At 43.4% G+C, this 27,264-nt stretch overlaps 1 protein-coding gene across 9 annotated transcripts in view; it reads right to left on the minus strand.

The window, feature by feature from the left end:
- Positions 1-8,343: 8,343 nt before the first annotated feature.
- disp1 (dispatched homolog 1) overlaps positions 8,344-27,264 on the minus strand; it is a 121,601-nt gene continuing 102,680 nt past the window's right edge. For all 9 annotated transcript variants that reach the window (XM_082504341.1, XM_082504336.1, XM_082504340.1 and 6 more), the window contains 8 exons: positions 20,198-20,227; positions 19,735-19,858; positions 18,123-18,250; positions 14,217-14,311; positions 13,895-13,992; positions 12,215-13,804; positions 10,694-10,957; positions 8,344-10,608 (listed from right to left, as the gene is read on the minus strand). In XM_082504341.1, the coding sequence (XP_082360467.1) occupies positions 8,815-10,608; positions 10,694-10,957; positions 12,215-13,804; positions 13,895-13,992; positions 14,217-14,311; positions 18,123-18,250; positions 19,735-19,858; positions 20,198-20,220 (4,116 nt within the window). In that variant the 5' untranslated portion in view covers positions 20,221-20,227 and the 3' untranslated portion in view covers positions 8,344-8,814. The remainder of the gene's footprint in view (positions 10,609-10,693; positions 10,958-12,214; positions 13,805-13,894; positions 13,993-14,216; positions 14,312-18,122; positions 18,251-19,734; positions 19,859-20,197; positions 20,228-27,264) is intronic.

The following is a 27,264-nucleotide window of genomic DNA, read 5'->3' on the forward strand; positions in this document are numbered from 1 at the left end:
GTCAGCACAAAGCCTTTGGGCACCACTGGTTGTTAAAATGACTCTTGAGCTTCAGTGAGAACAGCTGATTTTTCATCTGTTCAACATATAATACAACATAACATATAATAAGATATGTAGCCACCCACTAATGCTCACTTGGCTTTTTTTTTTTGCCTGTCCTGTTTAATAATATTATTATTAATAATAATAATAATGCAGTTTATTTGAAAGCGCCTTTCAGAACACTCAAGGACACTGTACACAGTGGAATAATAAAAGCAACATAAAAGGAAGCATTTTACACAATCATAAAAGCATAAGACATGAAACAAATTTAAAATAGCAGAGTGGAGAGGTTATGTGGGATAAGCTATTTTGAACAAGTGAGTTTTGAGTTGGGACTTAAAGAGAGAGAAGGAAGAGATATTTCTCTTCCATGGGGAGTTTGGATCTTTAGCCATCAGAATTGTTGTCTGAAGGCTAAGAACGATGCCTAGCAGATTACTTTAACAAGTGGATCATCATGGCCTTGCCATATTAGTCCAGTTGATTGACCTTTATTATAATTATGTATTTATTTCATTTTATTTTCAGTTGTTACAGACGGGACAGACATGATGTGGGACAGGACAGGGAGACAGAAAGAATGAATGAAAGAGGGAGAGAAAGAAAAACAGAGGGGAAAAGAGATGGTGAGAAGGGGGGGAGAAAAACAAAACACCTGGATCACCTGTCGAGAGAAGAAAGAAAACAGAAATTAAAACAAACAAAAAAGAGCAACATAATAAATACAACACCATCACAATAAACTAGCTAACAGTAAATAACAGTATTTACTAAATATTAAATGTTATTGTGCAGCACGCAAGATCGACAGCGCACAATGTGCTTTGAGGTAGCAGCCAAGAAAGGTGAAGTTTGTGTCAGTGAGCACCCGTGTGCACACCTGTGTGGATCGGCACACTTTTATTCAAAAGGTTTCTCCATGTAACGATGTGCTAGCGAGTGTGGGGAGCCATAGCTCCGTCCCCCAGGGTATGAAGCAGGTATGGACTTGACATCATTTTTAGGTACACTTTATTAGGTGCAGTTGTTTAGCTACTCATGAAAAACAAATCTAATTAGTAAATCACATCGTTTAGACATGGTCTAAGCAACCAGTTGAAGTTCAAAACTGAGCACATGGGGATGAAAGGTGATTTAAATGACTCAGATGGGCCGCATCAGAACTCTTGGTGTTACTGTAACTGTGCTAAGAAGGATTAAGATCATTCTGAAAGGGTCCAACCTGATACTAGCAGGGTGTAACTAATTAAGGCTCACTGTCAGTCTGGACAGCGCTCAGCCACAAAGCACTTCAGTGTTTGTTGACACCAAAGTTGTTATAGTTTTGTATTTTTTAATTATTCATTATTTTGATTTCATTTTTGTTTGGTTTGGTTTTTATTTTTCTTTAAATTCAGTTTAGTTTCAATCTCCAGAGTGACTTTGTTATTTTCAGTTAAGAAATGATTATTGGAAATGTCTTTATTAATTATTATTGTATGAAGGACATATATAGAAGGCAAGATTGAGAAAAATCAGTGCATGCTTTTGTAATAAAACACAGAACCCTTTAAAAGCCGGTGATTCAGTCTCAAATACATCCATCGTAGCCTCACAAGGCAAGTTCTGATAGATTTTTACCATTTTCAGCTCTTTTTTTTCCACAGGTCTAGTTTTTATTTTTTATTGATTAATCAAATTAAAATGCTTTTTCACATTTAGTTTTAGTCGATTGTAAGCCTGTCACTTTGTTTCAGCCTCATGGTGGCACTGTGGAAAGCTAGGTAATCCACAAAGGCATTAACTCTTTACTCACTAATTTTTATTCGCTGATAATTGTGTGAGACTTTGACATATCGCAAAAGTCTGAAAAGATTCTACAAGGTGACCGTTACAGGGATGTTCAGTACTATTTACAGCCACTTCAGTCCACTGACTCTGTGAATGCTGGGATGGGCATACTTCCCTCAGAAGTGCTGATGTTTTTCCTTTTGTGTGAGGATGACTCGCATAGATGTCAGCAGTGATACTGATTGCAGAGGTCTGGACAGAAATATGTCAGTCAGAGGTGAAATATCATCCTGAGCTAATGAAGATGCTGTGTACTCTCACAGGAAATTCATGGATCCCATGTGAGAAAAGAGCAGTTATGTAATGTAGTAATAAGAAGCCAAACCTGGAGGAGAGGAGGACGGCAGCAAAGAGGAAGAAGCTGGATATAAGAAAGTGTTTTTCAAAGAAACCTGCAAGCCAAGTTCACTCATATAATGCGTCATAATAACGTTACAGGCTATGCTAGGCTTTGGCCCACATCAGTCTAAAACTGTATGTAACCATGAATAACGTGTTTGGGAAACTACCTGCACAGCAGGCAGCACTGTTAGTTCTCTCAGTCTCAGAGCAGCGTTTCTAATTTTGATTGAAGCTGTCAGAGAAAACTGCAGCTTTGAGCAGCCATGATATTAGTTTACAGAGGCTGTTAGAATTATATGTCTAACGTTAACATGTTGGTGACACAATAATTTCATCCTAACGGCACTGACGTATTCATAGGGTTAATCTTTGAGACAAAATATCACGAGGTCGTCATGATTTTGCAAATATTCCACCTTGTAGTGCAGTTTGCACAAATTGTTTTAAAAATGCACTCACACTACAAACATTACTGACGAGTCAAGATCTGCACAAAGTGACAGAAACACTGAAGCAGCTGCACATTTTATTCTTATTGTCATGTTTGTCCTGTTTGTCAGGTGACAGCAGAACCAACACAAAGCTCAGAGAGCAATGGTGACTCAAGATCACAGGTGAAACTGGATGATGACCTGGTGGTTTGTGACTGTATTTGAAGCACATGTGTGACTGCATGTATGTGGAGTGTCTCACTGTTATTCATCAGGTGACAGAGGCAGCTCTGCCATGTTGTAGCTCAGAGGTGAAGAGGCAAGGTCACAGGTGACTGACTGATGATTTGGTGCTATAGATTAACTAGTATTTATTATCATGACAATTGTCAGGCTGCTTTTAGTCATCCCAGTATCCTCAGTTGAGGCTGAAAGTAGCTTCAGTGCTCTCAGAAAACATGGCTAAGGTAGACAATGACTCAAATGAGATTAAACAATGCTGCTGTATGTCCACCAGGACAGACTGGACAGTATAGATGTAAAACCAATATGCCAGCAGTTTATCTCAGTTAACGAGAGGAGAAGGCCTGTGTTTGGCTGCTTCACATAGTGGACATTGAGTTGTTGTGTGAGACACCAGTAGTATTAATGTCTGTTGCTGTAACAGTAGCTCATGCTTAGAATAGAAAATCCCAGCTCACTGATCTGATCGGGGCGATAGTGTGGCTAAAATGTTGCATAACGTTGCTGAGAGATCTTTTACTTTGTGGTAATCTTAGATGGACATAAAGCACCAGGTCATTCAGTGTTCCCTTAGTGCTAATGTATCAGAGATGTTGGTGTAACTGAAGTAATGTTGTTAAGTCCTTGAACTCATATTCGTTTACTGTCATGACTGTATTTCAGGGCTGGACTGGCCATCGGGCATACCGGGCACTTGCCCGGTGGGCCGCTCGTGATATTTCGTTTTTATGGGCCAATGAGGTTTTCTTCCTTTTCTTTTTTTAACGGTATAAATGAACAGTGGTGGATTGGCCAGTTGGTCATGATCAACTCTGGGCTGGACCAATTACAGCCGAGGAGGTCAAACTTTAAAGTTAAGGTGAAAAGGAACGGGATTTGTCCCGTACTACTTTAGCTAGAAAGTTGCTAATTCTATCATGAAACTGATCAATGATCAGCTGATCGGCTTTTCTCTCTGCGCCAGAAAGAGGAAACCAGCGGAGGTCACATTAAACAACAGCAGCACGTTTAAGCTTGATCAGCTGTTGTTAGCATTTATTTAATATTAATTTCTAGTATCAGCTGATGTTTGCTGGAGCCACAGCTGTAAAGCTGCTGGTCATGATATCGGTTTGGATATGTGGTGAGAGGGACACGTGAAGATGAAACCAGGAGATGTCCTTATGTAACCAGTGTGATTCTGCGTTGTGTCTCTCCCACAGGGGAATTGTAGAAAAGGGGAGAGGCAAAAGGGGTACTTTGTATTTATAGGGTTGCACCAAAGAAGAAGAAGAAAAGAATGAGGAGGGGCTCTAACTGATAATGAACATAACTACAGGCTTGGAGGTCCTAAAAGTCAGGTATAAAAGGAACAGTTTGGGGGTTTAGAACACATTTTGTGTAATTATAACAATGTGATTTATGACCCTGTTACATTCACCCCCCCAAGAATTACACAAAATCCTAAAGAGTACACAAAAAAAATAAAATAAAATGTATAAATACACCCACAACAACAGATACAGTGGCCTCAAACATATTCACATCACATATACAATGAATTAGATCAGCAACATAGCTTCCTCCAAGGAGGATAAGAGACCTGAGACCCGCTCGGCGCCTAGCAAGATCCCAGGACACACTATAGACAAAATGAGGTGCCATTTACACCACACAAAACAGGCCATAATATCTATGGGCGTCACCATCAGATAATTATTTTTTAAAAGTGAGACATTTTAAATGAGAATAAGAAAGAAAAGTATTTCTTTGTGCCCCCTCCCCCTGTTAATGCCCTACCTGCCCCCCTGGCAAAACTTTGCTAGAGCCGTCCCTGCACAGTTACCAGCTGTCAGCTACATAAAAAAGGATCCTGGTGTTATTTGTCTCTCAGAAACAGTTCATAACTTCAACTCATTCATGTCACCTAAAAGGTAAACCTTTTTCTCCATCACAGCTCTGATGATTCAGTAAGAACATCTCCTGGTTTCATCTTCATGTTTCCCTCTCACCACATATCCAAACCGACATCATGACCAGCAGCTTTACAGCTGTGGCTCCAGCAAACATCAGCTGATACTAGAAACTAATATTAAATAAATTCTAACAACAGCTGATCAAGCTTAAACGTGCTGCTGTTGTTTAGCGCGACATCTGCTGGTTTCCTCTTTCTGGCACAAAGTGGGCGATAAACAAGAGAGACAATCAGCTGATCATTGATCAGTTTCATGATTGAAGTAGAAACAGGAGAGAGAGGGGGAGAGAATGAGAGAAGAAGAGGCAGCTGTGCAGCGTAACGACAGAATAACTCCAGCTTTGTGTCTTTTTCATTGTAGCTGAAGTTCGGGACAAACTGTTCCTTTTCACCTCAACACGAAACGCGTAATATTTTCTCTGAATACCAGACGATTCAGTTTTTTACGGGATGGTTGGCAGCTACTAACTAACCTTATGATTAAAATAAAGTTCACTATCAGTAACATCATACCACTCACCCAGATGTATAGAAACTCCGTCATGCTAGCTAGTACCCAGTACGAGTTATTGTAACTGACTGTAAAACGTCAGCACAACGAAAATAAACTCCACCTAAACTTGGTTTATATCTGACCCAGATACACTGCAGGTCATAACTTCTTACCTGAAGTTCAGTTCACCTGACACTCGCACCAGCGGCTGCCTCGGGGCTCTCCTACTGCCTCCCCTTTCTCTCATCCACCTGCTGGAGGCTCCACCATAGCCACCAACAAACAACTGAGTTATTTTTACACATTGGCCAGCATCTGGCCAATCCACCACCTTTCATTGTTTATACCTGTTAAGAAATAGAGAGATATTTTTAATGTGTATCTGCTCATTAGATTGTTTTATGTACTTTAATCATTTAAAAAAAACAAACCCATCGTCCCATAAAAATGAAAAATCACCATCGGCCAGCCATGCCTGCAGATTACACTTAGAAGATTCTGCCTAGAAGGGGGGATGTAATAAACCCCTCTACACAGCCTTAGCTAATATTTGACCTGCATTTAAACAAACAGAATTACAGGGATGCTCACACAAGCCTGAGGAGCGAGCCTCAGAGGGATGTGGGCTCACTGCAGGGACTGAGCTGTGGAGGAGAGAAACCACAGCCGTGGGGATCAGACACCTGAAGGAACACGAGCTGAGCTGTACGTGCCAAAATAGGATCTTTCCAGCAACACAGAACCATCACACAAAAGCTGTGGGTGGTTTTACTTGTGTAATGCACTTTAGAGCGCTTGTTTGTATGTGCGAGCTTGTTTCAGGGATGAGAGGAAAAAAGAAGCGAAAGCACGGCGGTATTTTTCCTGCCCGCCATGACGCTGCTGAGTGTGGCTGGTGGAGGGATGTGTTTTTGAATTAGGAGGATTTGGACATCAGCGTTTTGATATGAAGCTTTGTCAATGAGCCAAGACTGTGGTGGAAACACCACATGATGAGTTTATCATAATTCCACAGAAGCGCCACTTTTTTAATCACAAGGTGGCGGAAACACGTGTCTGACACTCAAAATAAAGCCTTTTAGGCTCTTTTGAAGAATAACGGCGGTCATAACAAATATTGACTTTCAAGCCCAGTAGAATTGTTCAAACTCTTTTCGCACCATATAGCTGGTTTCAGTAAATCGCTGCACCCATTTGTCATTTTCCTATCAAGACACAAAGACACGAGGGGTGGCTTGAGACTTTTGCACAGTACTGTATATAAAAGTCATGTATGGAAGTTTTTTCTACTATTGCCGAAGTATCATATCAGTGAATTTGCAAAGTGTTTAACTATCCTTCCCCCTTCAGCTTACTCGCCACGATTCATTTATTCTTTGGTAATACAAAAGCTACTGGTTGGCTAATGCGTGCTCTATATTAGATGAGTGAAACCACTGCTGATGGCAGCAGGGCTCCTTTTTGGTGTTTGTGTGCCAAAGTGATCTCTCCTGTAATTACAAGCCCTGAGGTGTAGCCCACCGCCGCCTTCTTCTTCATCGGGTTCAATGATGTCATGTAATGAATTTTCCCAAGATGAAAGATTTCTTTAAAAAAATGAAATAAAAATAAATAAATCTATATTTTTTACCAGTGCATGTTATTCTGAATCTTAGAAAAGCTGTAAGTGGACCCGTGTGAGAAAGCACACACCTACAAGCAATAAAATCAGATGGTTATTCTTGTGTAAATCACGTGTACATGTGCAGTTTAAATCCTGTGACCTCGAGCCGTGTAACAGAGCGCACCGAAGGCGCCAGCAGTCGAGACGATGAAACAGGTGCACACGTCACGACTCCTGATTGTGTGTCTGTCTGTCTCTGTGTGTTAATGTGTCTGTGTGCGTGCGTCTGTCTGTGTGTGTGTCTGTTAATGTGTGTCTCTGTCTGTGTGTGCATCCGTGTGTCTGTTAATGTGTCTGTCTGTGTGTGTTAATGTGTGTCTCTGTGTCTGTCTGTGTGTGCGTCTCTGTGTGTGTGTCTGTTAATGTGTGTCTCTGTCTGTGTGTGTCTGTTAATGTGTGTCTCTGTCTGTGTGTGCATCCGTGTGTCTGTTAATGTGTCTGTCTGTGTGTGTTAATGTGTGTCTCTGTGTCTGTCTGTGTGCGTGCGTCTGTCTGTGTGTCTGTTAATGTGTGTCTCTGTCTGTGTGTGTCTGTTAATGTGTGTCTCTGTCTGTGTGTGCATCCGTGTGTCTGTTAATGTGTCTGTCTGTGTGTGTTAATGTGTGTCTCTGTGTCTGTCTGTGTGTGTTAATGTGTGTCTCTGTGTCTGTCTGTGTGTGTTAATGTGTGTCTCTGTGTCTGTCTGTGTGTGCGTCTCTGTGTGTGTGTCCGTGTGTGTCTGTTAATGTGTGTCTCTGTCTGTGTGTGCATCCGTGTGTCTGTTAATGTGTCTGTCTGTGTGTGTTAATGTGTGTCTCTGTGTCTGTCTGTGTGTGCGTCTCTGTGTGTGTGTCTGTTAATGTGTGTCTCTGTCTGTGTGTGCATCCGTGTGTCTGTTAATGTGTCTGTCTGTGTGTGTTAATGTGTGTCTCTGTGTCTGTCTGTGTGCGTGCGTCTGTCTGTGTGTCTGTTAATGTGTGTCTCTGTCTGTGTGTGTCTGTTAATGTGTGTCTCTGTCTGTGTGTGCATCCGTGTGTCTGTTAATGTGTCTGTCTGTGTGTGTTAATGTGTGTCTCTGTGTCTGTCTGTGTGTGTTAATGTGTGTCTCTGTGTCTGTCTGTGTGTGTTAATGTGTGTCTCTGTGTCTGTCTGTGTGTGCGTCTCTGTGTGTGTGTCCGTGTGTGTCTGTTAATGTGTGTCTCTGTCTGTGTGTGTGTCTGTTAATGTGTGTCTCTGTCTGTGTGTGTTAATGTGTCTCTGTCTGTGTGTCTGTGTCTGTTAATGTGTGTCTGTGTGTGTCTGTGTGTTAATGTGTGTGTGTCTGTTAATGTCTGTAAATACACACAACAGCAGGACAATGTTTTTGTTTCTTAAAAACTACACTTTAATCACACAGTACAGCTTTTATCTGAGGCATGTGGCAACAAGAGTACACTGGGAAGTTAACACGGACTCCAGCACATACAAAGAAGTGATAGACATAAAGCAACAGAGGCGGCGCGATTTCATGTCGGTGCGACTGGCTGCTACGTATTTAACACACGACTTAAAAACATTTGTTGGCGACGCCGGTTTGAAAAGTAAAAAAAACGACCATTCGCGTCCCACAGTGATGACGCAGCTTCATCAGTAGTGTTTGTTTCACTGTTAAAAAAACAACAATCACATCTGAAACGCTGGTGAGTACAAAAAGAAAACTGTAAACTGAATACATGTAGTGAGTCCATGCTTCATGAAACACACCGAGGCACTTGGTCAACACATCCCACACCTTGTACGATTGCACAACATTTCTTAGACTTTTGGTTTGTGATACTGACTTCACTTATTGTCAGCATGAGCTTTCAGAAGAGGGATTAGTGGTGCTTATTGCAATAGGAGGCACGCTGGCTTCGCTTTTTGGCACGTCTGACGCTGAATTGCATTTCACTTTCAACGTCCTGTTAAAACAGTTGAGTTTCTTTGGAGAGGCAGAGGCCGCCCGCTCTCTTTTTGAGTTCCGCTTGCATGTCTTAACGATCTCTTCCCGTGTGACGGGAATACTGTCAGGTTTGTCCTGGTTGCCAGGGACTTCACAAACATCCATGTGCATTGCTGTTTCAGTTCTTGTGGTGGGTGTGTGGTTATCACCACGATAACGGCTGGTGTCCGTTGCACATTCATGGCAGCTTTTGTGTAAGGAGCCTGCAGAGGGGGAGGGGCTTTGAGGCTGTGCTGTGGTGCTGATATTTTGGCTACTGTCAGGTAATGACATTTCATGCCTATGAACTACGACTTCTCCAGCAGTCTCAGAATCAGAGCCAGGTCCTGGTCCTGGATCCGGGCCAGCGTCCTGCTTTGGGCTTGTGAATCTCTGGTCTCCTACTGAGGCCGCCTGCAGGGCCGCAGTATGAACACAGTGCTTCCTGAAGTGACAGGTGTGGGGAGCTCCTTGCCTGGGGGTCACCAATCTCCCCTGTGAGCAGTGGTGGAAATGAGTGAGTGGACAGTGGAAGTAGTGCATACAGCACTCCAACTGTGTGTAGACTGGGTCCAGGTTTGTTGGTAAAAGGGTCGCGTTTTGTTTGCTGAGGGGGCTTCCTGAGAGGGGGAAGAGCTGAGAGGTTGGAGGGCAGGAGCGAGAATCCGGCGCACAGGAATGTGGGTTCCACTGCTGAAGCAGATGAGGATCCCCACATGTGCAGTTGGTGTTTTGCGAGTACTGGCACCTGCACGGTGTGCTCAGCGTGGCTATGTGCCCATTCTCAGATCCTCTTTCACCGGCTTCTGTGTTTGAGTAATGAATGTTTGAAAAAGGAGCAGCGTGGTGGTGAGGAGGAATTCTGTTATAAAGCTGAGTGCTGGAATCATGCCCTTCGTGCAGTTTATCCTCAGTTTTTTGACTGGATGCTAAAGGCTCCAGCTCATAATGTTCCACCTCACCGCCCTTGCAGTCCAGCTGGTATTTCGCCAGACCAGAACTCTTCCCCTGGGGCGAGGGGCTGCTGGATGTGGTTTCGGTGAAGGACTGACACTGCAGTTTTTTGGGCAGCGGTATCTGGCCACAGGTGCCCTGGGGCCCCAGGCAGCGGCACATGCACTGAAAAAAGAAGGTGGCAAAGGCCCAGCTGATGCACATGATCAGCATCATGAACATGCCCAGCTGCGTGTAGGCCAGGACAGTTGACGGCATCATCATTGCGCCGGCAACAAAGGTGGTTAGTGCTGCCATTGCAATAGCAGAACCCATCCGACTGAGGGAAAATATCACCTTTCCCTCACGGTCCGGCTCTGGGGCAAGTCGGTAGGCCACGCCGTAGTGGACAGCAAAGTCCACGGACAGTCCGACCGCCACTGAAATTGTCACAGACTCCAAGACATTGAGCTCCCAGCCCAGAAGCACCAGAGAGCCCACTGTGACAAATATGGTCCCTGCAATGGACAGGATGGCATACAGGCTGATGATGAAATTCCAGGTGGTCAGGAGCATGACGCTGAAAGCAACAGCCACTGACAGCGCCATAGCAATCAGAGTCCCATCTGACAGGCTGTCCTGGAGGTCATAAAACTCCAGGTTGCTCACAAACCAGCCATAGCTGAGGCCTGCTGGGGCATAGCGAAGCTCCTCCTCGATCCAGGCATCCACCTAAAACAGAAAGACATTGCTAACATTATAAAATATCTTGTTTCACCAGTGGAGATGTGTCCAGGTGATGCTGGGCTGTGCATACCTCACGGTAGAACTGGTACATCTTCTCATAGGCCAATGTGAAGAGGAAGGTGCTCTGGAACTCTAAAACAATGGCTCTGATGGTGTCGTTGATGTCAAATCGAGGTCCAGGGGTCTTGCTGTCAAGGTGGTAGTTAGTACTTCGATCCAGCTCCATGATGGCTCTTTTGATACACAACTCAAAGACATCCTGTTTGTATGGGAAGATGGACTGACTGCAGCAAGGGTAGACAGAGGCCTCGTCGCAGTCCTGGTTCTCCATCCACTGTTAAAAACAGAAGAGGTAAACCAGAATCGGTCGGGTTGCTTTCTGAAACTTTATGGCTTAATTCATTTATGGCCAATGTCTAAAAGGACTGCAACTGAAAAATGAAAAACTTCCATCCACACGGATGTCTTGAAATAGCCTGTGTAACGAATTCTAAGAGAAGGACTGAAGAATGTGACCTGTATGCTCACTCCTCACCAGCACTCTTCTCTGTGCTCATCATAAACAGTGCTAACAGTTCTCTGTGAAGGTTCTCAGTCATCCAGGTCATCGTAGTCTAAGGAGCTTGGAAAGAAAAACGTCTGGACTTGTTTAAGTTGTTTGAAGACGTTTTGCTTCTCATCCGAGAAGCTTCTTCAGTTCTAAGGGTGAAATGGTGGAGAGTCCCAGATTTAAACCCAGTGGAAGTATCTCCCCAAAGAGGGACAAAGGGACCCCCTGATGATCCTCTACGTTTTGTCCTTTTGTCCCTCTTTGGGGGGGATACTCCCACTAGGTTTAAATCTGGGACTTAAACAAGTCCAGATGCTTTTCTTTCCAAGCTCCTTTTCAAAGTGATCGCTAGCGATACAGCTTTGTTAGCATAGCATAAACACAGTGAAGCTGGAGGATGAACGCTAACTTTTTTCCACTTGATAAAAGTTAACATGAGGGTTCCCGATGGTTAGAGACAAATACAGTCGCATGGCAGGATGCTGTAAACGGACCAAACTTCAGTCAGGAGAACAACTGAGATAATCCATCCACAATATGAGGTTAGTCATTCATATACTGCTGCATTGGCTGTAGTTACACCGTAAGGTTTAAAAACTGAGCTTTGAAATGAACAGTGGTAATAAAAACCGAGCGAGGCCAACAGTGATCACTGACTGTTTTTAGGGGCTCGTTCAGGATACAAAGCATTAAAGCATGTTAAAAACACAACAGCCTTAATAAACGCAGAGTAGTTTGGACCTGGAAGCAGCGTTCACGCGTCATCACTTAAAGACCAGATAACAAGTCATTTTTCTATATAGCAGATAAGCTAATGCTAGCCGACTGTAAGAAAGTTTAATCTGATGAAGTCAATCAGTTCAAGTGAGAATTTAACAAACGGCAGGAGAACACCAACATCAGAAATGTGTTCAACTCTTAGAGTAATCGTTTTGGTTTTGGAGATCAATTGTGGTTTAATAACTTTATTTTTTTATTGATAAAAAGGTTCTTGAGGTTTGAGTTTGCTCCCTATATCACTATTACACATGCAGTACTGACCTGTTTGAACGTCTCGATGAAGCAGCTGGTGAAGTCCTGCTCTTCGGACTGAAAGACGAAGCTCTGGTTTCTCATTTTCTGGCAGAAGTTGAGGATCCAGACCTGAGATGCTGGACTGGCAATGTTGAAACTGCTATCCAGCATCAGCTTTCCTTTGTTTTTGGGGTTCAGGGGATCACCATTATCCACAGGGGTCACCCCCCAGATGATGGTAATGGGCATGTGGAGGTCCTCGCCATGATGGACTCTCTCAAACATGAAAAGCTTTTTGTACTCTGCATCATAGCGCTCAAATGGGTGAGAAGATCTGAAGACCTGAAACTCTGCCAGCTCCAAGGAGGGGAGCTTCATCTTTGGGTTTACACAAACCACATAGGCCCCACCCACGGTCATGGCAAGAAACCAGAAGAGCCAGAGGTAGCGGAGCTTGATGACGATACAGGGCAGCACCTTCTCAAAGAATATCCTCGACACCTCCGAAAATGTGAAGAGGCATTTGTTGGCCTTTTGGCAAAGACCGGCCCAGAACATCTGCGTGCAACAACCTGTCTGCTGGTGCTGAGGCTTAGTGCAGAGGAACATGTTCGGCAGGTAGCGTTCATGTAGCACCACCACGGCGGGCAGCCATGTCACCATTAAAATATAGTTGACCAATATGGCAGTGCCAGCGTAGACTCCAAAGCAGCGAATGGCAGTGATGTTGCTGACATAGTTGGCATAAAAAGCAGCAGCAGTGGTGAAGCTGGTGACAAACATAGAGAGGGCCGCGTGTTGAAGGGTCACGCCGACCGTCTCTGCCAGCTCAGCGTGAGGCTTATCGAACTTAGTGTAGTTCCACACGTCACAAAGCACAAAGGCGTCATCTGCACCGATACCTACCAGGATGATGAGGGCTGTGAGGTTCATGAAGGGGAAGAACTCAAAGTCGAAAACCATTCGGTAGAGAAAGTATGACACAATCAGCGAGCTGATGATGGCTATTATTGTCATGAGTGTGATGAAAACTGACCGCGTGTACACACACATGACCAGCAGGACTATCACTATGGCTATGGCAGGATACACCGTGTCTGTGAGGAGGTAGTCCTGAAAGAGGTCGTGTTTAATGCCAAACTCGATCCCTGTGACCGTGGTGATGCCGTCGGAGGCGTTCCAGTTCTCGAAATTGTCCAGGTAAATGTTCATCATAGACTCGCCTTTCTCCGTGGGGGAAAAGAGCATGCTGTACTTGAGCACAGGCGGAGGATACTCCAGGCTCTTGGGACTCAGGAAGTCTTTGTCTACCAGAAAGTGAAAGATCTGGTAGATGGCGTTGTATTTTGTACACTTGCGGGGCACACTGGCACACTTTAGCTGGTCTTTCCGCCGCAGGGTCATGTCCCAGCAGTCGGGTCCCAGAGTGCCGTTATGATAGTATTTGGCACACGAGCGCAGGATCTTGAGTGTGTGCGATACGTCTCGTTCTGTAATCTTCTGGCAGGATGACCTGTTGTTGAGGACAGCGATGTAGTTACCTAGCGTCCAGCTGGGGCAGCAGGAGTCAGCATTGGTGCGCTGACAAAGATTCCAGTAGTCCCGGTGGGAACGCACCTAAGGACGGAAAGAATGAATAAATAAGCGAAAACAAGCAGAAGTGTAACAGAAAAACATATTCACACGACTTGAATGATGCCAGCATACTCTTGCGTTGTCCAGATTGCACATGGATTTGATGGCCTGAATACTCCACAGGTTCTTCCCTTCAGCTGACGAGAACACCACTCTAGAATAACTGTCACCTGCAGAAAGGATGGCATAGCCAAGTAGGAGAGCAAGTTTCCCCATTTTATAGAAGATAACAAATTATTTGACCATCTGGCAAAGATCCTGTTCACGTCCATCAGCCACAGTAAAAAGCACAACTATCCTGCTCATCCTTATATAAAGCCATAAATCTGTCTGGGAGCTGTGTGGAATGTGGACTAGTATAATTCTTCCTGTTCTCCATTGTCCTGAATCTTACCTGGCACATCACAGAAGAACTCTTTACTGAAGTCCCACTCAGCTTGCCGTTTGTCTCTGTCAAAGTGGTCTTTGGGCCGCCTGGGCTCTTGGTGACTGGAAAACAGTAGAAGGAGAATAAGCAAACATCTGAAGCACTGAACTAAGGTGCTGAACAGGATGTGAATTTTACACAAAATACCTTGATTTCACTGGGAAGTGCTAGACCATTCTGTGTAATCTATAAAGCTTTGCGTGATTCATAGCTCATAGTATTATAAAATCATCAGCCCTTGGTTAAGTTTCCTTCCCCACCCCTTTGAACCAGATATGTGATTGGCTACTCTTCACAAACAGAAGCTTTGCACAGCGGGAGGGCAGCGTTTCTGCACTTTCAGCCAGAGTTGGGCATGAAATCACCTTTGGCATCAGAAAGAATCAAGAGTAGGAAAAAACAGACCCCCCCCAAAACAAACTATCTGACTGTGTTTAGACCAGTCCGAGTTGTATGATCATCCACCACTGTAACAGTATACACTCAGTGGCCACCTTATTTGACACACCTTTGTGACTGGAAATTTGTATTAACAAGCAATCAATCACATGGCTGCAGCTCAGTGCATTAAGGCTTGTAGACTTGGAGAAGATGGTGATCATGGGATGAAACCAGATTTTGCAGAAGGCCATATGCAAATGATTTCATTTTGTTTCTTGAAAGAAACACTTCAAATTTAGCAAAATGCCTAAAAAACAAAAACAAACAAACAAAACAAATGATTCATTCAAGAAATTTCAGTTTCAGATCACAATAACAACATCTAAAGTATCCTGTCCTTCTTATGTTATCCTGAAACACACATTGACATTTTGTTTGAGGCTGCTGTTGTTGTAAAACTAACTGTATTTCATAGAGTTAATTCCTAACATTCCTATTATTGTTTTACATTGTTTTGTTTTTTTTAAATGGCATTTTTATATTGTTAAGTTTCCTCGGCACACTTTGGGCCACTTAGTGAGCAACAGCCAGAAGAAATATAGTATTTCTGAAGCTAAACGTGGCCCCAACCTGATACTAGCTAAATGTAACTAACAAAATGACCAGTGAGTCTATAATAACATAGCTAGCTAACATTACAGTTGAACTATTGGAAATACCATTTCTGTTAAGTTCTGTCAGAGCAGATAGCTCCTTCTGAACAATGAGAGCAAAAATGTGTCATTTGGTACTTAAATGTGTTCAATGACTGACAGAAAATGAGGAAAAGCTCTAAAAATATTTGTAGCACAAATGTGCTGCAAATATAATAATCAGTCAGTACCAAGTTGAAAACGATCCAGAAAGAATTCTTATTCATGACTTCATGAATCAAACAGATGCTGCTGTGTCAGAAAAGGCAGCAGTCATCGCAGCTCCCTACAAGAAATCAGATAAATGACTTTCTGCAGTACAGCGAGGTACTGCTGTCATTATTCTAATAATCATAATGGTAACTCTGACTGAGCAGGGCACCCGGGGGGAGACGTGCAGATCAGTTTTTTAAATGAGCCACATTTTTAGGAGGAAAAGAGGAAGGCAGGGTAATCAGGCGGCTGTCAGAGAGAGAGAGTGACAGACGGAGGGGATGAGCCAGGGGAGCTCGCTGACAGAAGCAGGAGCCACTTTCTGATAAGCACACAATTACATGAAGACAGACACGCGGCGCAAGACAGACAAAGGCGTCCACAGAGGGAGACGGAGAGAACAGACTTTATCTAATCAGCAGAACAGAGCTGTTTTAGAGGCTCTAATCTTAGCTACATGTTTCTACACAGCATCTGCTCATAAAAAATTTAAAATTAAATCTGAATCAAAGACGGTCTACTGATTTTTAATCACGCTAAAGTGACATGCCTGTGAATATGGTGATATGCATCAAATAAGCAAAACTGAGCAACAGTAAAATTTAAGAAAGCAGATATCTGCAGTCTGATGTGTGCACGAAGACCTGAAAGAGAGAGACATGCAAAGACTTGTTCTTGATTAGTGAGCAGACTCTGGCTGACGGGAGGCAGAGGCTGACCTCGTGGATGGACAAACCTCGACTATTCCCTCTCTTCTTTCAGGAGGAGATTCAGACAGGTCTGTCAACAGTATCCTTCAACTCTACCTCTGACCCCCACGCCTTTAACTCTCGCTCCCCTGTGACCTCTCTTCTTGGCTGATAGCGGAAGCCAACGACATGAGTGCCAAACAAAGACACTATATAATGTCTTTGTTCAACCAGTAACAGTTTAATAATGTTCTCTACACTGTCACTTCAGTTTTACAGGCTCAAAAGTAATTAAACGTTTAATAATGTCTAAGAAAATTATGTAAATTTATTTGATTTAAAGATTTTTATTTTGGACCACTTGCTTTAAATGTTTCATATTTATAGTGTCCACCAGGTGGCACTAATTTTTACCACTGAAAGCAACATTTTACACTTTTTACCTTTTCCTGCAAGTTTGCCTAGTTACTCACACAATAAGTGGGTCTCACTATTGATGATTGATATTGGACAATGGTGTGTGTGTGTGTGTGCGTGTGTTTGTTTTTTCTGGGATTTGATACCCTGTCTATAAATATAGAGCTGTGTATAAAAATCTTTCTACATCGTAATTCTTGTTCCCGTTCAGCATGCTGTCCTGCAGTGGTATATGATGTTAAAAGAAAGAAAGCGCGTGTGTGTTTGTGTGTCTGTGTCTGTGTGTGCGTTTGTGTGTGTGTTTCACTTTCAAGTCTTCTCTCTTAGAAAGCCACACTCTGTGTTTAAACTAAGGCCGTGATAATAAACACTGATAGCTTTTCAGTGCTTCAAAGACACTGAAAACAAAATAGGGCTCTTTGGTTGTGGCTCAGGTAGTTTATGGTGGAGCAGTTACTTTGAAGAGGGCAACACTTTACAGCACACAGGAGGCTCTGGGAATGATCTTTTAGGGGGAACGAGAAACAGAGCGGTCTCCAACTCTGACCCATCTGAAGATGAGAGTGGAGGGGAGATGGATGAAGAAGCAGCAGGATAGACTTTTCCATTTCCATATTCTGGTCTCCCACAAAGACCAGAATATGGTCTGCAATGCTCTGCTATGTTCCAGCAGCCAGAGGTCTGATCCCTTGATCTACACGCTATGGAGGAAATCCTGCAGCTAATTGTGGCCGTGGCAAACGTGACAAAGAGACCCTCAATGGCAAAATGTGGACACAGAAAACTCAGATGTGCAGGGCAGTGCTGCTGCAGTTTACCTGGAGGTGACGTGGACAGAATCCTGCACTGCTGAGGCAAAAAGAAGTAAAAGGTCTGACTGGAAAACTATAACTAATGTCTGAGGAGGAAGCCAGAAAAGCTCGTATGATGCAGCAGGGACCTGCTGTCAAAGTTTACTGAGGTAGGCTGCTGCTCGTCCATGCAGGGCTCGAAAAGTCAAAACCATAATCTTAAAGTGAACACTGAAGTCGATGGGACACAACGATGTGACAATGAGAGTACTAAAGACTCAATGAGAAGACTCGCAGGTGCATTAAACTTGTAGGTGTTCGAAGGAGATTTTACACAGACAAGTGAACAAAAAACTGTTGTGTGTATTTCAGAGTTTGCTGCCCATGTAATCAATCGACAGACTGCACATTTTAGCGTGGACTAAGGGTTACGACAAATATTTAACATGTGAATGTGAGATTTGTCCTCCTGCAGCGACACTTGTGCAACAAATCTTTGTTTTCTTCTGCTAAAGCAAACATCTGCAGATGAACCCACCGATGAGAGGTTTAATGTCAATCGCCTTTCAGACGGCTTGATGAGCAGACAGAGAAACTCTACAGCCTTTGGGGAAAAAAAAGCTGCTAAACCGGCTCTCGCATGTTCCTGCACGGAGCTTCAGAAAGCATCTCAGATGAGTGTAAACTCACATTTTGGCCTGCTCATCTGCATATTTGAATGGATAATTGGCCAGTGTGGCTTTATAGCCCGTGTTCTTCACCATATTGTTCCATGTGACTAGTCGCTGGCCAATGGCTGTTCCCCGTGGCTCGAAGCCCTTGTAGGAAAAAAAGATACCAGAAATAAAACAGCAGAAATTGACATGATTATGCTTGTAGAAATGTATTGTATTAAGGCAAACTGATCATTTTATTATCACACAGTTCTCATCACGCTCAGCCAATACAGGACGTTTAAGCCCGACACACATTTTTAGCGATTTAAAAATCAAATATATTCACTGATATTCCCCCAAAATCAAACCCTCAACTATTTAATCAAAATATGTATGGAAATTTAGAAATTATTAGAAATAACATGAATAACAGTCAAATTCATGTTTGCTTTCTTGGTACTCCTGTTATGTTTGAGTTTAGTTTGCTTTGGCAAACTAAACTCAAACATAACAGGACAACATAGAACCGATCAGCCTGCATGAGTGCGTCTCTATGTACAACATGAGTACCGCATTTTTCAGACCATAAGGCGCACAGGATTATAAGGCGCATTAAGCGAAACAAAACAGTCAGATAAGTCAAACTTTCCTCAACTCATTCTTCTTGCTTCCTCCACTTCCCTACCATTGATTCATTAATGTTGAATTCTCTATCAGCTGCTCTATTCCCATGTTGTTGCAGTATATGAATCACTAACCTCGTATTGTGGATTGATTATCTCAGTTGTTCTCCTGACTGAAGTTTGGTCCGTTTACAGCATCCTGCCATGCGATTGCATTTGTCTCTAACCATCAGGAACCCTCACGTTAACTTTTATCGAGTGGAAAAAAAAGTTGGCGTTCATCCTCCAGCTTCACTGTGTTTATGCTAACATAGCTGTGTTGCTAGAGGTCACGTAGCACATCATTATATACCAGCTAGTCCAACTTCAGTAACCCTACAAACGTCACTGCTGTTTAGTTTCCTGTCTTCAGTTATGTTGGAAGTGGTGGCAGAGCTGTATGTTTGAATGCTTCAGAAATCTCTCAGTCAGAACATGCTATATCGTGTTTAGGTGGAAACTAGCGAGCTAACTTCCTGCTAACTTCTAACTCTGTTAAATGTAATAAATCCTGTTTTCATGGATGCCTGGATGTTAAACTTAATTGTTACACCTGGTAAAGCAGCAACGCTGATCATTTTATTAAAGATGAAAGAATTTAGACAGTTTTTAACTCTCGGTGATGCCGCAGTGATCGTTTGACTTTGGGACCTGAAGCGGACGGAGTTTAGGACCCAGATTACTCCGCAAGGCTCCTGACTACGGCATCCGTAATGCTCCAACAATCCATCAAGCGGTGCGGCTTCGTAGCTTACCAAAGTTATACTGAAGCATTTATGACAGATTTTTGAGCGCCGTGCACCACTTAAAATTGGTTTGAGGTCAATAAGCACAACCAGAATTCATACATAAGGGGCACTGTCAATTGCTGAGAAAATAAAAGGATTTTAAGTGTGCCTTATAGTGCAGAAAATACAGTACTACACACTGAAAAGAGGACGGCTACCGTCATCTACAAAGGCGACCAATGAGTAGTGTACTCACGAGCAGTGGGTCAGAGAAATCCGGCAGGTCAGGCACAAGTATGCCCACCAGGGCACAGATCACAATAAGCACCGTGCACACACCCAGCACCACCACTGGCCAATCAGCTATTAGCTCAGCATAGCTGTGAAAAAGACACATAAAAGTTGATGACAAGACGTCCTTTGACAGTTGATTTCAAACAGCATGTGCCTCTGATTACATACAGAGTAGGAGAAACAAGAAAAAGCACTCACTGAGGGAACAAACGGAGAAAACGAAAACATGTCTTGTCTTTAAGAGTTAGATTTTACTGTAGGTTAATGGATAAATGAGGACATCCAAGTTGCTAGTTACTGCAGGATAGGTGAATCAATAAGTCGTGACTCACTACTGAGGAATGATGGCTCCAGTAGAGCTCTGATGGATGGATGACAGAAATAAAGAAAGGAGGAGAAGTTTGAGCGTTTCTGGCAGGTCTTACCTTCTGGGAAATCGAAAAGGCATCGAAGGGCTGAAAACCAAAGAGAGGGAGATAAATCAGGTTTATATTTTGAAGTCAAAGCAACAACCAATCAAAAACATATTGGAGGAGACTTGAGAAAGAGTGGACATCTTTTCTCCATCATGTGCTGCTTATCTTTTTCCAGCAGGAGCGCGCAGCGTGGATATTGGACCGCTGAAGACATTAAAGCTGACATGGCTGTCAAAACCACTTTGTGCTGAACGTCTCATAATTCTCTGCTCCTTTTTCAAACTTTGTTCTGATTTGACAGACAAGCTTACAGGGATTTTCTTTCTAATATACACGAGCCACACGCCGAAATCTAACGACTCGAGCGAGGTACCAGCATCTAAACTGCAGGCCGACGCCGACCTGAGAACTTGTGCTGGGCTCAAAATGATCCTGAATTTCTGGCTGATCCTGACACAAACGGATGTCAGCGTGAAGCTAAATAAAGCCTCAAATGTTCCTGATAACTGCTAAACAGCATTTTTTAAATTTCATTGAAGCCAAGTGAAGCCTAGTGTGCCATGTGCTCGATAAATCAGCACTCCAACACACACCAGGCCCTCGCCGATAATCCGGAAGTCTCGGATTATCACATTGTGAAATCAGGCTTCCTGTTGGTGGCTGACCCAAACACGCCCACAGACACATACTTCAGCTGCTCGGGATCTATCTGGAATTCTCGTCAGCTCCTTTTGGGAGCAGTGGGGGGAGCGTCCGGTATGCCGGAGAAGCAACAAACGCGCTGGGTGGAAGGGAAGAGGAAGTGGCAGAATCAGATACGACCACCTGATCACAGTGGGGCTACAGGAGATTAATGATCAAGGCTAAAGGGGTTCACGGGAGACAGACACATGTCTGTGTGGAGAAAACACACGGAACAGCCAGAGTTGGAGATTTTAGCTTCCCAAAAAACCTAAACTGAAGCTTCGCAGTTAAAAAAGATGCAGGGTTGGGTTTTTTTTTTTTTTTTGGGATGAACATACACAGCTGAGTGAATAAAAACGGGCAAACAGAACAAAGTCTGAACACTCAATAAATAAATGAATCACATGACATAAACAAGTAAACTGATACAGGTAAACGTCACGTTATCAGAGCTGGTTTCAGCTGATATTTACCATGGCTGACACTTGCAGATGTCGATATTCAATAGGAAGAAGAAACCGATATTACCCAAAGACACTAGGGGTGCAACGATACTCGTATCGATATTGAACCGTTCGATACAGTGCTTTCGGTTCGGTACGCATATGTATCGAACAATACAAAATTTTTAATTTATTTGATCAACTTTCCTTCTGACGATGCTGTCTGTGTTGAGCGCTCAGTGAATCTGCGCTCGACTACTCCGCCTAGGCTGCACTGTCGAGCGCAGATCCACTGAGCCCAGCGCAAGCTAGCGAGACAGAAGCTAAGCTCGTTGCAACATGGCAAATTGAACCTCCCCCACCCTCATTCAGATCTGGTCTTTGGAACTATTTTGGTTTTCATGTGACGTATGTTGGATGTGCCACGCAATGCTCAATTACATGGTGGGAGCTAGTGTGTTAGCGCAGTTAGCTCGTTAACGTGTTGGCCGTCCAGCCCCATGCACGGGGAGATCCGCGGTAGCTCGTTAACGGAGATTTGCCGTGTTGTGGCGTTAACGTCATTTCAGATTAACGCTGACAGCACTAGTGGGAACACAACGAATATGACTGCACATTTACTCCGACATCATCCTAGTGCAAAGACAAGTGGAAGCAGACAAAACAACAAGCACGCATGCTACAAACTTTACCCGAGTCATTTAGACAGCCGTTAGCACATGATCCTCCTTATGGGGACCTGATATGTTTAATATGCTGCTGAGAATATAGCCCAGAAGAAGCGTATAGTATAGCTTTTATTTTGAAAGAGCCATTTCTCTGTAATAAACTCTTTTCAAAGATGAGAGATTTCTCCATCAGATGGTTATTTTTTTATTACTTTATTGTTTCAGCAACATTCAATTTAAAAACTGTACTTTTGAGTTAAAATATATATTTAGAATTTTAATAAATGACAAATTAAAAAAGCATGAACATTTTTTTGTATCGAAAAAATATCGAACTGTGACACCAAAGTATCGAACCGAACCGTGAATTTTGTGTATCGTTGCACCCCTAAAAGACATGAAAATCAGTCGTTTTAAAAGAGCTGTTTATTGCACACTGATGCATGAAGAAGGCGAATGAATGTGATGTTGGTTTGGGATTCGACCGGAGAGAAATGTCAATATTAGTTTGTTCCTGATTTTTGGTGCCCACCGGTGATATAAGTTCGATGGTAGATAGGGGGCAGGGTTTAATAAGAATATTTTCTTCTTCCTGCTCCTTTTCACACATGGTTGTTGTGTTTTGTTGACAGAAGATGTGGTTGTTTTGTTTGATTTGTAGTACCAAGTGTGAAATAAATAAATAAAAATGAAATGAAAAAAAAAAAAAATGAAATGCCAAATGAAGGCACATTCAGGCACAAGTTAAAATGATGACAAGTCGAGAGGAGATCAGGACCGTGACTACATCAATGAGCAGAGTCCTTATTGGAGGCCAGAGGGACTGGATTACCCATTCTGCCAGAAAAGTCTCTGGAAAGATCAATGCACGGCTTTAACCTGAAGCTTAAAGGATTGTAAATACATTTTTAGTGCATCATAGATTCACATCTTTACTGGAAGTTAAGTGGCCCTACTTTACTTCTCTAATGGTACAAAGAAACAGGAAGTGAGTTCTGAGGTAACCTTCTTGTGCAGCTAATCAAGTTGACAACACTCTGATTTTAGCGACATGGCCCCATGATCCAAGCAGGGTGTCTGTCCCCCCATCAAAGTCAGATAAGTCATAATGGGAACCACAAATGAACTCGCGGGACAGGTGAGGAATTTTACTCCACAGGGTTGTAAGGAGGTTGTAAATCCCCTTTAAAGCCCCACTGGGCCTTTTTATATGGCAGCCAAATGTCAAGTGGCACAAGCTGAGAGCACAGTTTGCCAACACAGGTATGCACAGACACAAACAGGCCATCACTCACGCTCGTCTGGGGAAAGAAATGTTACAATGCAGTGTTGTGCTCCAATGCTCCGGGCTCCCTGCAAACAGCACCACACAGAGCCCACGGCATCGAGCCGGCCTCTACACTCCTCAAATCCCAAACGGATCGAGCACGGATGAGTTGGAAGAGGTCCAATCCAGCAAGGCCTCACCGGATCTACTGCCTGTGTCACAATAGTGTTAACCAGGAAAAGTCCACTCACAGATGGACCTGAGTGTTTTCATAGCATTAAGCCATTTGAAGCAATGGCTTTAAATTAGCTCCTTTTAATTGATCAAATTAAAATGTGTTTTCCTCCCTTTGCTCTTCGCTCTCGTATATTAGAGACTTTTTCCCCTTCAGCTTTCAAAGTGACCTCTAACCCGGTTTAAACCAGCAGTACCTAATGAAAGACACGTTTCCCCAGCCCTTCTTTGAACACGCAGCCGAGGGAAAACTCTGTATTGCTAATGTAATTCATTTCACTGGGCGCCGTCTCTTGGCTTTCCATGTATGGACTTGAACTGGAGACCCCAGGACACAGATATGGCCCAAGATGGAGGAGTCGAGCTATCGGAAACACTTGGAGCAGATTCATAAAAGCGCTGTCAGGCTGTCTGTTTGTCTACTTAATGGACTATTTTGAATTTTGGCCTGCAACGCTCCAATCTGAATTCATTTCAGCCAATTGGAAAGCTGCACAGCATACTTGGATGCTTTTAAAGAAGACAAGAGATGATGGATTCTTGATCTATGCAGTTCACAGCAATAATTTATGCCATTGTTATAAAACTGAAACTGGCAAGCTGGGGTCAACATGATCTCAAGAACTGCAATCTGTAAAATGAACAAAAACCACCTAAATCCTTGACCTGCCACATCAGGCTTCCTCCACGACTCTCTGGTCCCTCCTGACCATGCCGCCTTCCCTTTCTTCCTTTGCTTGCTGCCTGCTCTCTTATTTTCCTTTTCCCTCTCCTCCGCCCGTGTAACCTTTCACTGTTATTCTATTTACCAGAGGGAGAGTGTTTCTGGATCACTGGGCTAATTAATAAGGTAAACACAGACGGCCCGCCGCTCACTCAGCACGGCGCTGACAGAGAAGCAGCTGGGGACCGAGGGACGGCTTTCTACACACCACGGCTCTGGCTCATCCCAGACGGAAGCAGACAATCGCGCGAGGAGGAGCATGGCGAAATCTTTTGGGGTTCGTCCAAAACGGAGATCTTGGAGCGCACTGTAACAGATGTGAGGCGATTGCTGGTTTTAAGCTCTAAGGGCCACGTTGTGCACTGCTGTTGTTGACATTTGTGCTCAAACTCGCTGCACTTCACAACTGGACAGGAACTAGCAAAATAATAAGTAAAGGGGTTAAGAGTTCAGAGGCAGAGGACGGAGTTAACTGTCAACAGACGGGTAGCTAAATATTTCACAAACATGGCCTTTAAGTCGGCGCAGGAACAATTAGTGTCAGCCATCAGGCTGCTGGGCCCGCCCTGCCCTGATTAGTGCCTCGCTGGAACGCTGCACTCAATTAGAGGCTCGATCTAGCCGTGAAATAGGCCCCGGCTACCAGTGCTCCTACTCAAATGACATCATGAGACTAGCTGGGCAGAAAAATACCACACTGTGCCCGATAACTCAGCCTAAAGAAGAATACTGTGTCAAGCCTTGGATTGCATTAACACAACTGTAAACAGATACGAGGCTCAGAGGGCGTAAGGAATGGAAACTTTGTGACAGATAAATAATTGTAATGAGTGGAAATCAGTGCTTTAAGTCAGCCTGTATTTATATGCAAACACTAAAGTTCAGCTTTTAGAAAGCTCGGAAATGAGCGCGTGTGGAAATTAGCCCAGCAGTGTTGCAGTAAACAGATAATAAAATCCAAGACTGTAAACACTTGTAAAGCCATTACTCACATACATCAGAGAAATACCAAACAAGAGCAGCCAACTGTGTGCTATAAAGTGGACACATTGCTTTTACGTCTGCAAAGACAGACCGATAAGAAAGCAAGGAGAGAAAAAAAGGCATCAGTTAGCATCAGTGGTAACAAAGTGATTCATTGGGCATCATGTTTCTAACAGGCCTCCAATAAACACAGAAACAGGCCTGGGCTGTTTAAACTAAGTTTAGACTGAGGTCAGTCGGGGACACCTCGTCTCATCATCGCATGGTGGAAACGCAACCAGGCATGATGGGAGGAAAAAGTGCAGCAACCACAGGACAAGTGCCGTTATGGACTCACTTGGATGTAACAATAATAATAATAATAATGTATACTTTATTGATCCCCGTGGGGAAATTGCTCTCTGCATCTAACCCATTCACTGAGTGAAGCAGTAATAAGAGTGTCAGTAAAAAAAATAAATAAATAAAAAAAATAAAAAAAAGATGGAAGAAACATCCTTCAACCATGTCGAAGGGTTTTATCCACCAGAGGGCGCTCTATGATACCTGTGGCCCGTTGGCAGCACACGTCTGGAAGCATTGCTGTGGATTTGGCACATCCACAACAGCCAGCTGAGCATAACAGAGTTAGACAAAGCATCAACAAGTAGGTAAATATGCAAACAAATGTTTTGGAAAATCTGTTTATGATTTGAGTCACTGAAACAATAACAGAGCAAAAAAGATGTATGAGCCAATGAGGGTGGGCGATACAGCCTAAAGACCACACTGCGATATTCCAAGAAATTTGAAATAATATTTGTGATGATACAGTTGAAAATATAACAATCTATTGATGCGTTTGGTTTGCAGGCAGCAGGATTTTGCGGCACATTTTCCATTCTTCATTTTCCAGGCAATCATTTCAACACTGACACATCAGACTGTAATTCACTCTTTCCCCAACGCAGTGTGTATTCCTGCACGGAATAAAATAGTCCCAGTAAGAGGTTTTGCGTATAAGCCAACTAATAATCACACTGGGAATTTGAGCAAAAATTATTTAGTCAAGTAAATAAATGAAAAAAAAAGCATTTTAATCCTAACTGATTGATCCTTTTGTGTCAGGGAACCGTTCAAATGTTCTTGACATAAAGTTGTTTTAGCACAGAGGCTCTGAATATTTATCCAGAGAAAAACCTGATGTGACACATAACAGGTGGCGTGGCTAACACGCTGAAATCGCTTGATGGAACCAGTTTGCACTGTCATTTTAAAAAGCCAAATATGCAGTATTCACTCGGTATTCAAAATATGAACAGACTGGGCGCTGCTGTAGTTCACCTGGTTGAGCAGGTGAGCTTTTTACCAACAGCTACTGCAGGTGCCTGGGCTGCAGCAGCATAACGGTGTTAGCGGTGAGTAGATGCCAGTGGTCATGGTGGAGTAGTTAGTGCCAGACATTTCTGAAAGCTGCACTTTAAAAACACCTACATAACTTTTCATGTTTTTTTTCAGTGGTTTCTGGTCGTGTGGGTAATGGGTTTAACTGTTGCCCTCTTACTGATTCTGATCCTGAGGACTTGAAGCAGACGTCCGTGTTCACATCTGCATGTGTGGATGCAGGATGACTGCTTCCACTGGTGAGCGTGGCCTTTTCTGGCTGCACCTGCCATTCCCTTGCATTCCTGGAGGTGAAATACTGGCGCACAAAAATTCCAAGCATACATGTGGGATTTAAGCACCGTGGCTGTAGTTAAGCTGTCAGTCAGTGCGACGTCTTTACTGTGGCTGCTCCTCGCCTCATTCTTATCACTTTAACCTCACACCCGGAGATGCACGCAGGCCTGTCTGTTGCACAGAGCTTCATATCCTACATCATTACTGTCATTCGTATTCTTTCTAATAAAAAGCAGAACCTGTCAATAGCTGGAGGGCAGTGCCAGGAGGAATCTGACAGTTTGAATCCACAAGTCCTTCCCAACCTGCCAACTTTACACCGCTCAGTTGTCTGCAGCTGAGAGGGTCTGTGTGGTCAGTGAGACCAGCAGGCTTTCCTATTAGTCCTCCAGAGGTGGAACCAATGCTTCCCA

This window comes from Aulonocara stuartgranti, assembly GCF_965226115.1.
Source record: "Aulonocara stuartgranti genome assembly, chromosome: 15".
NCBI lineage: Eukaryota > Metazoa > Chordata > Actinopteri > Cichliformes > Cichlidae > Aulonocara > Aulonocara stuartgranti.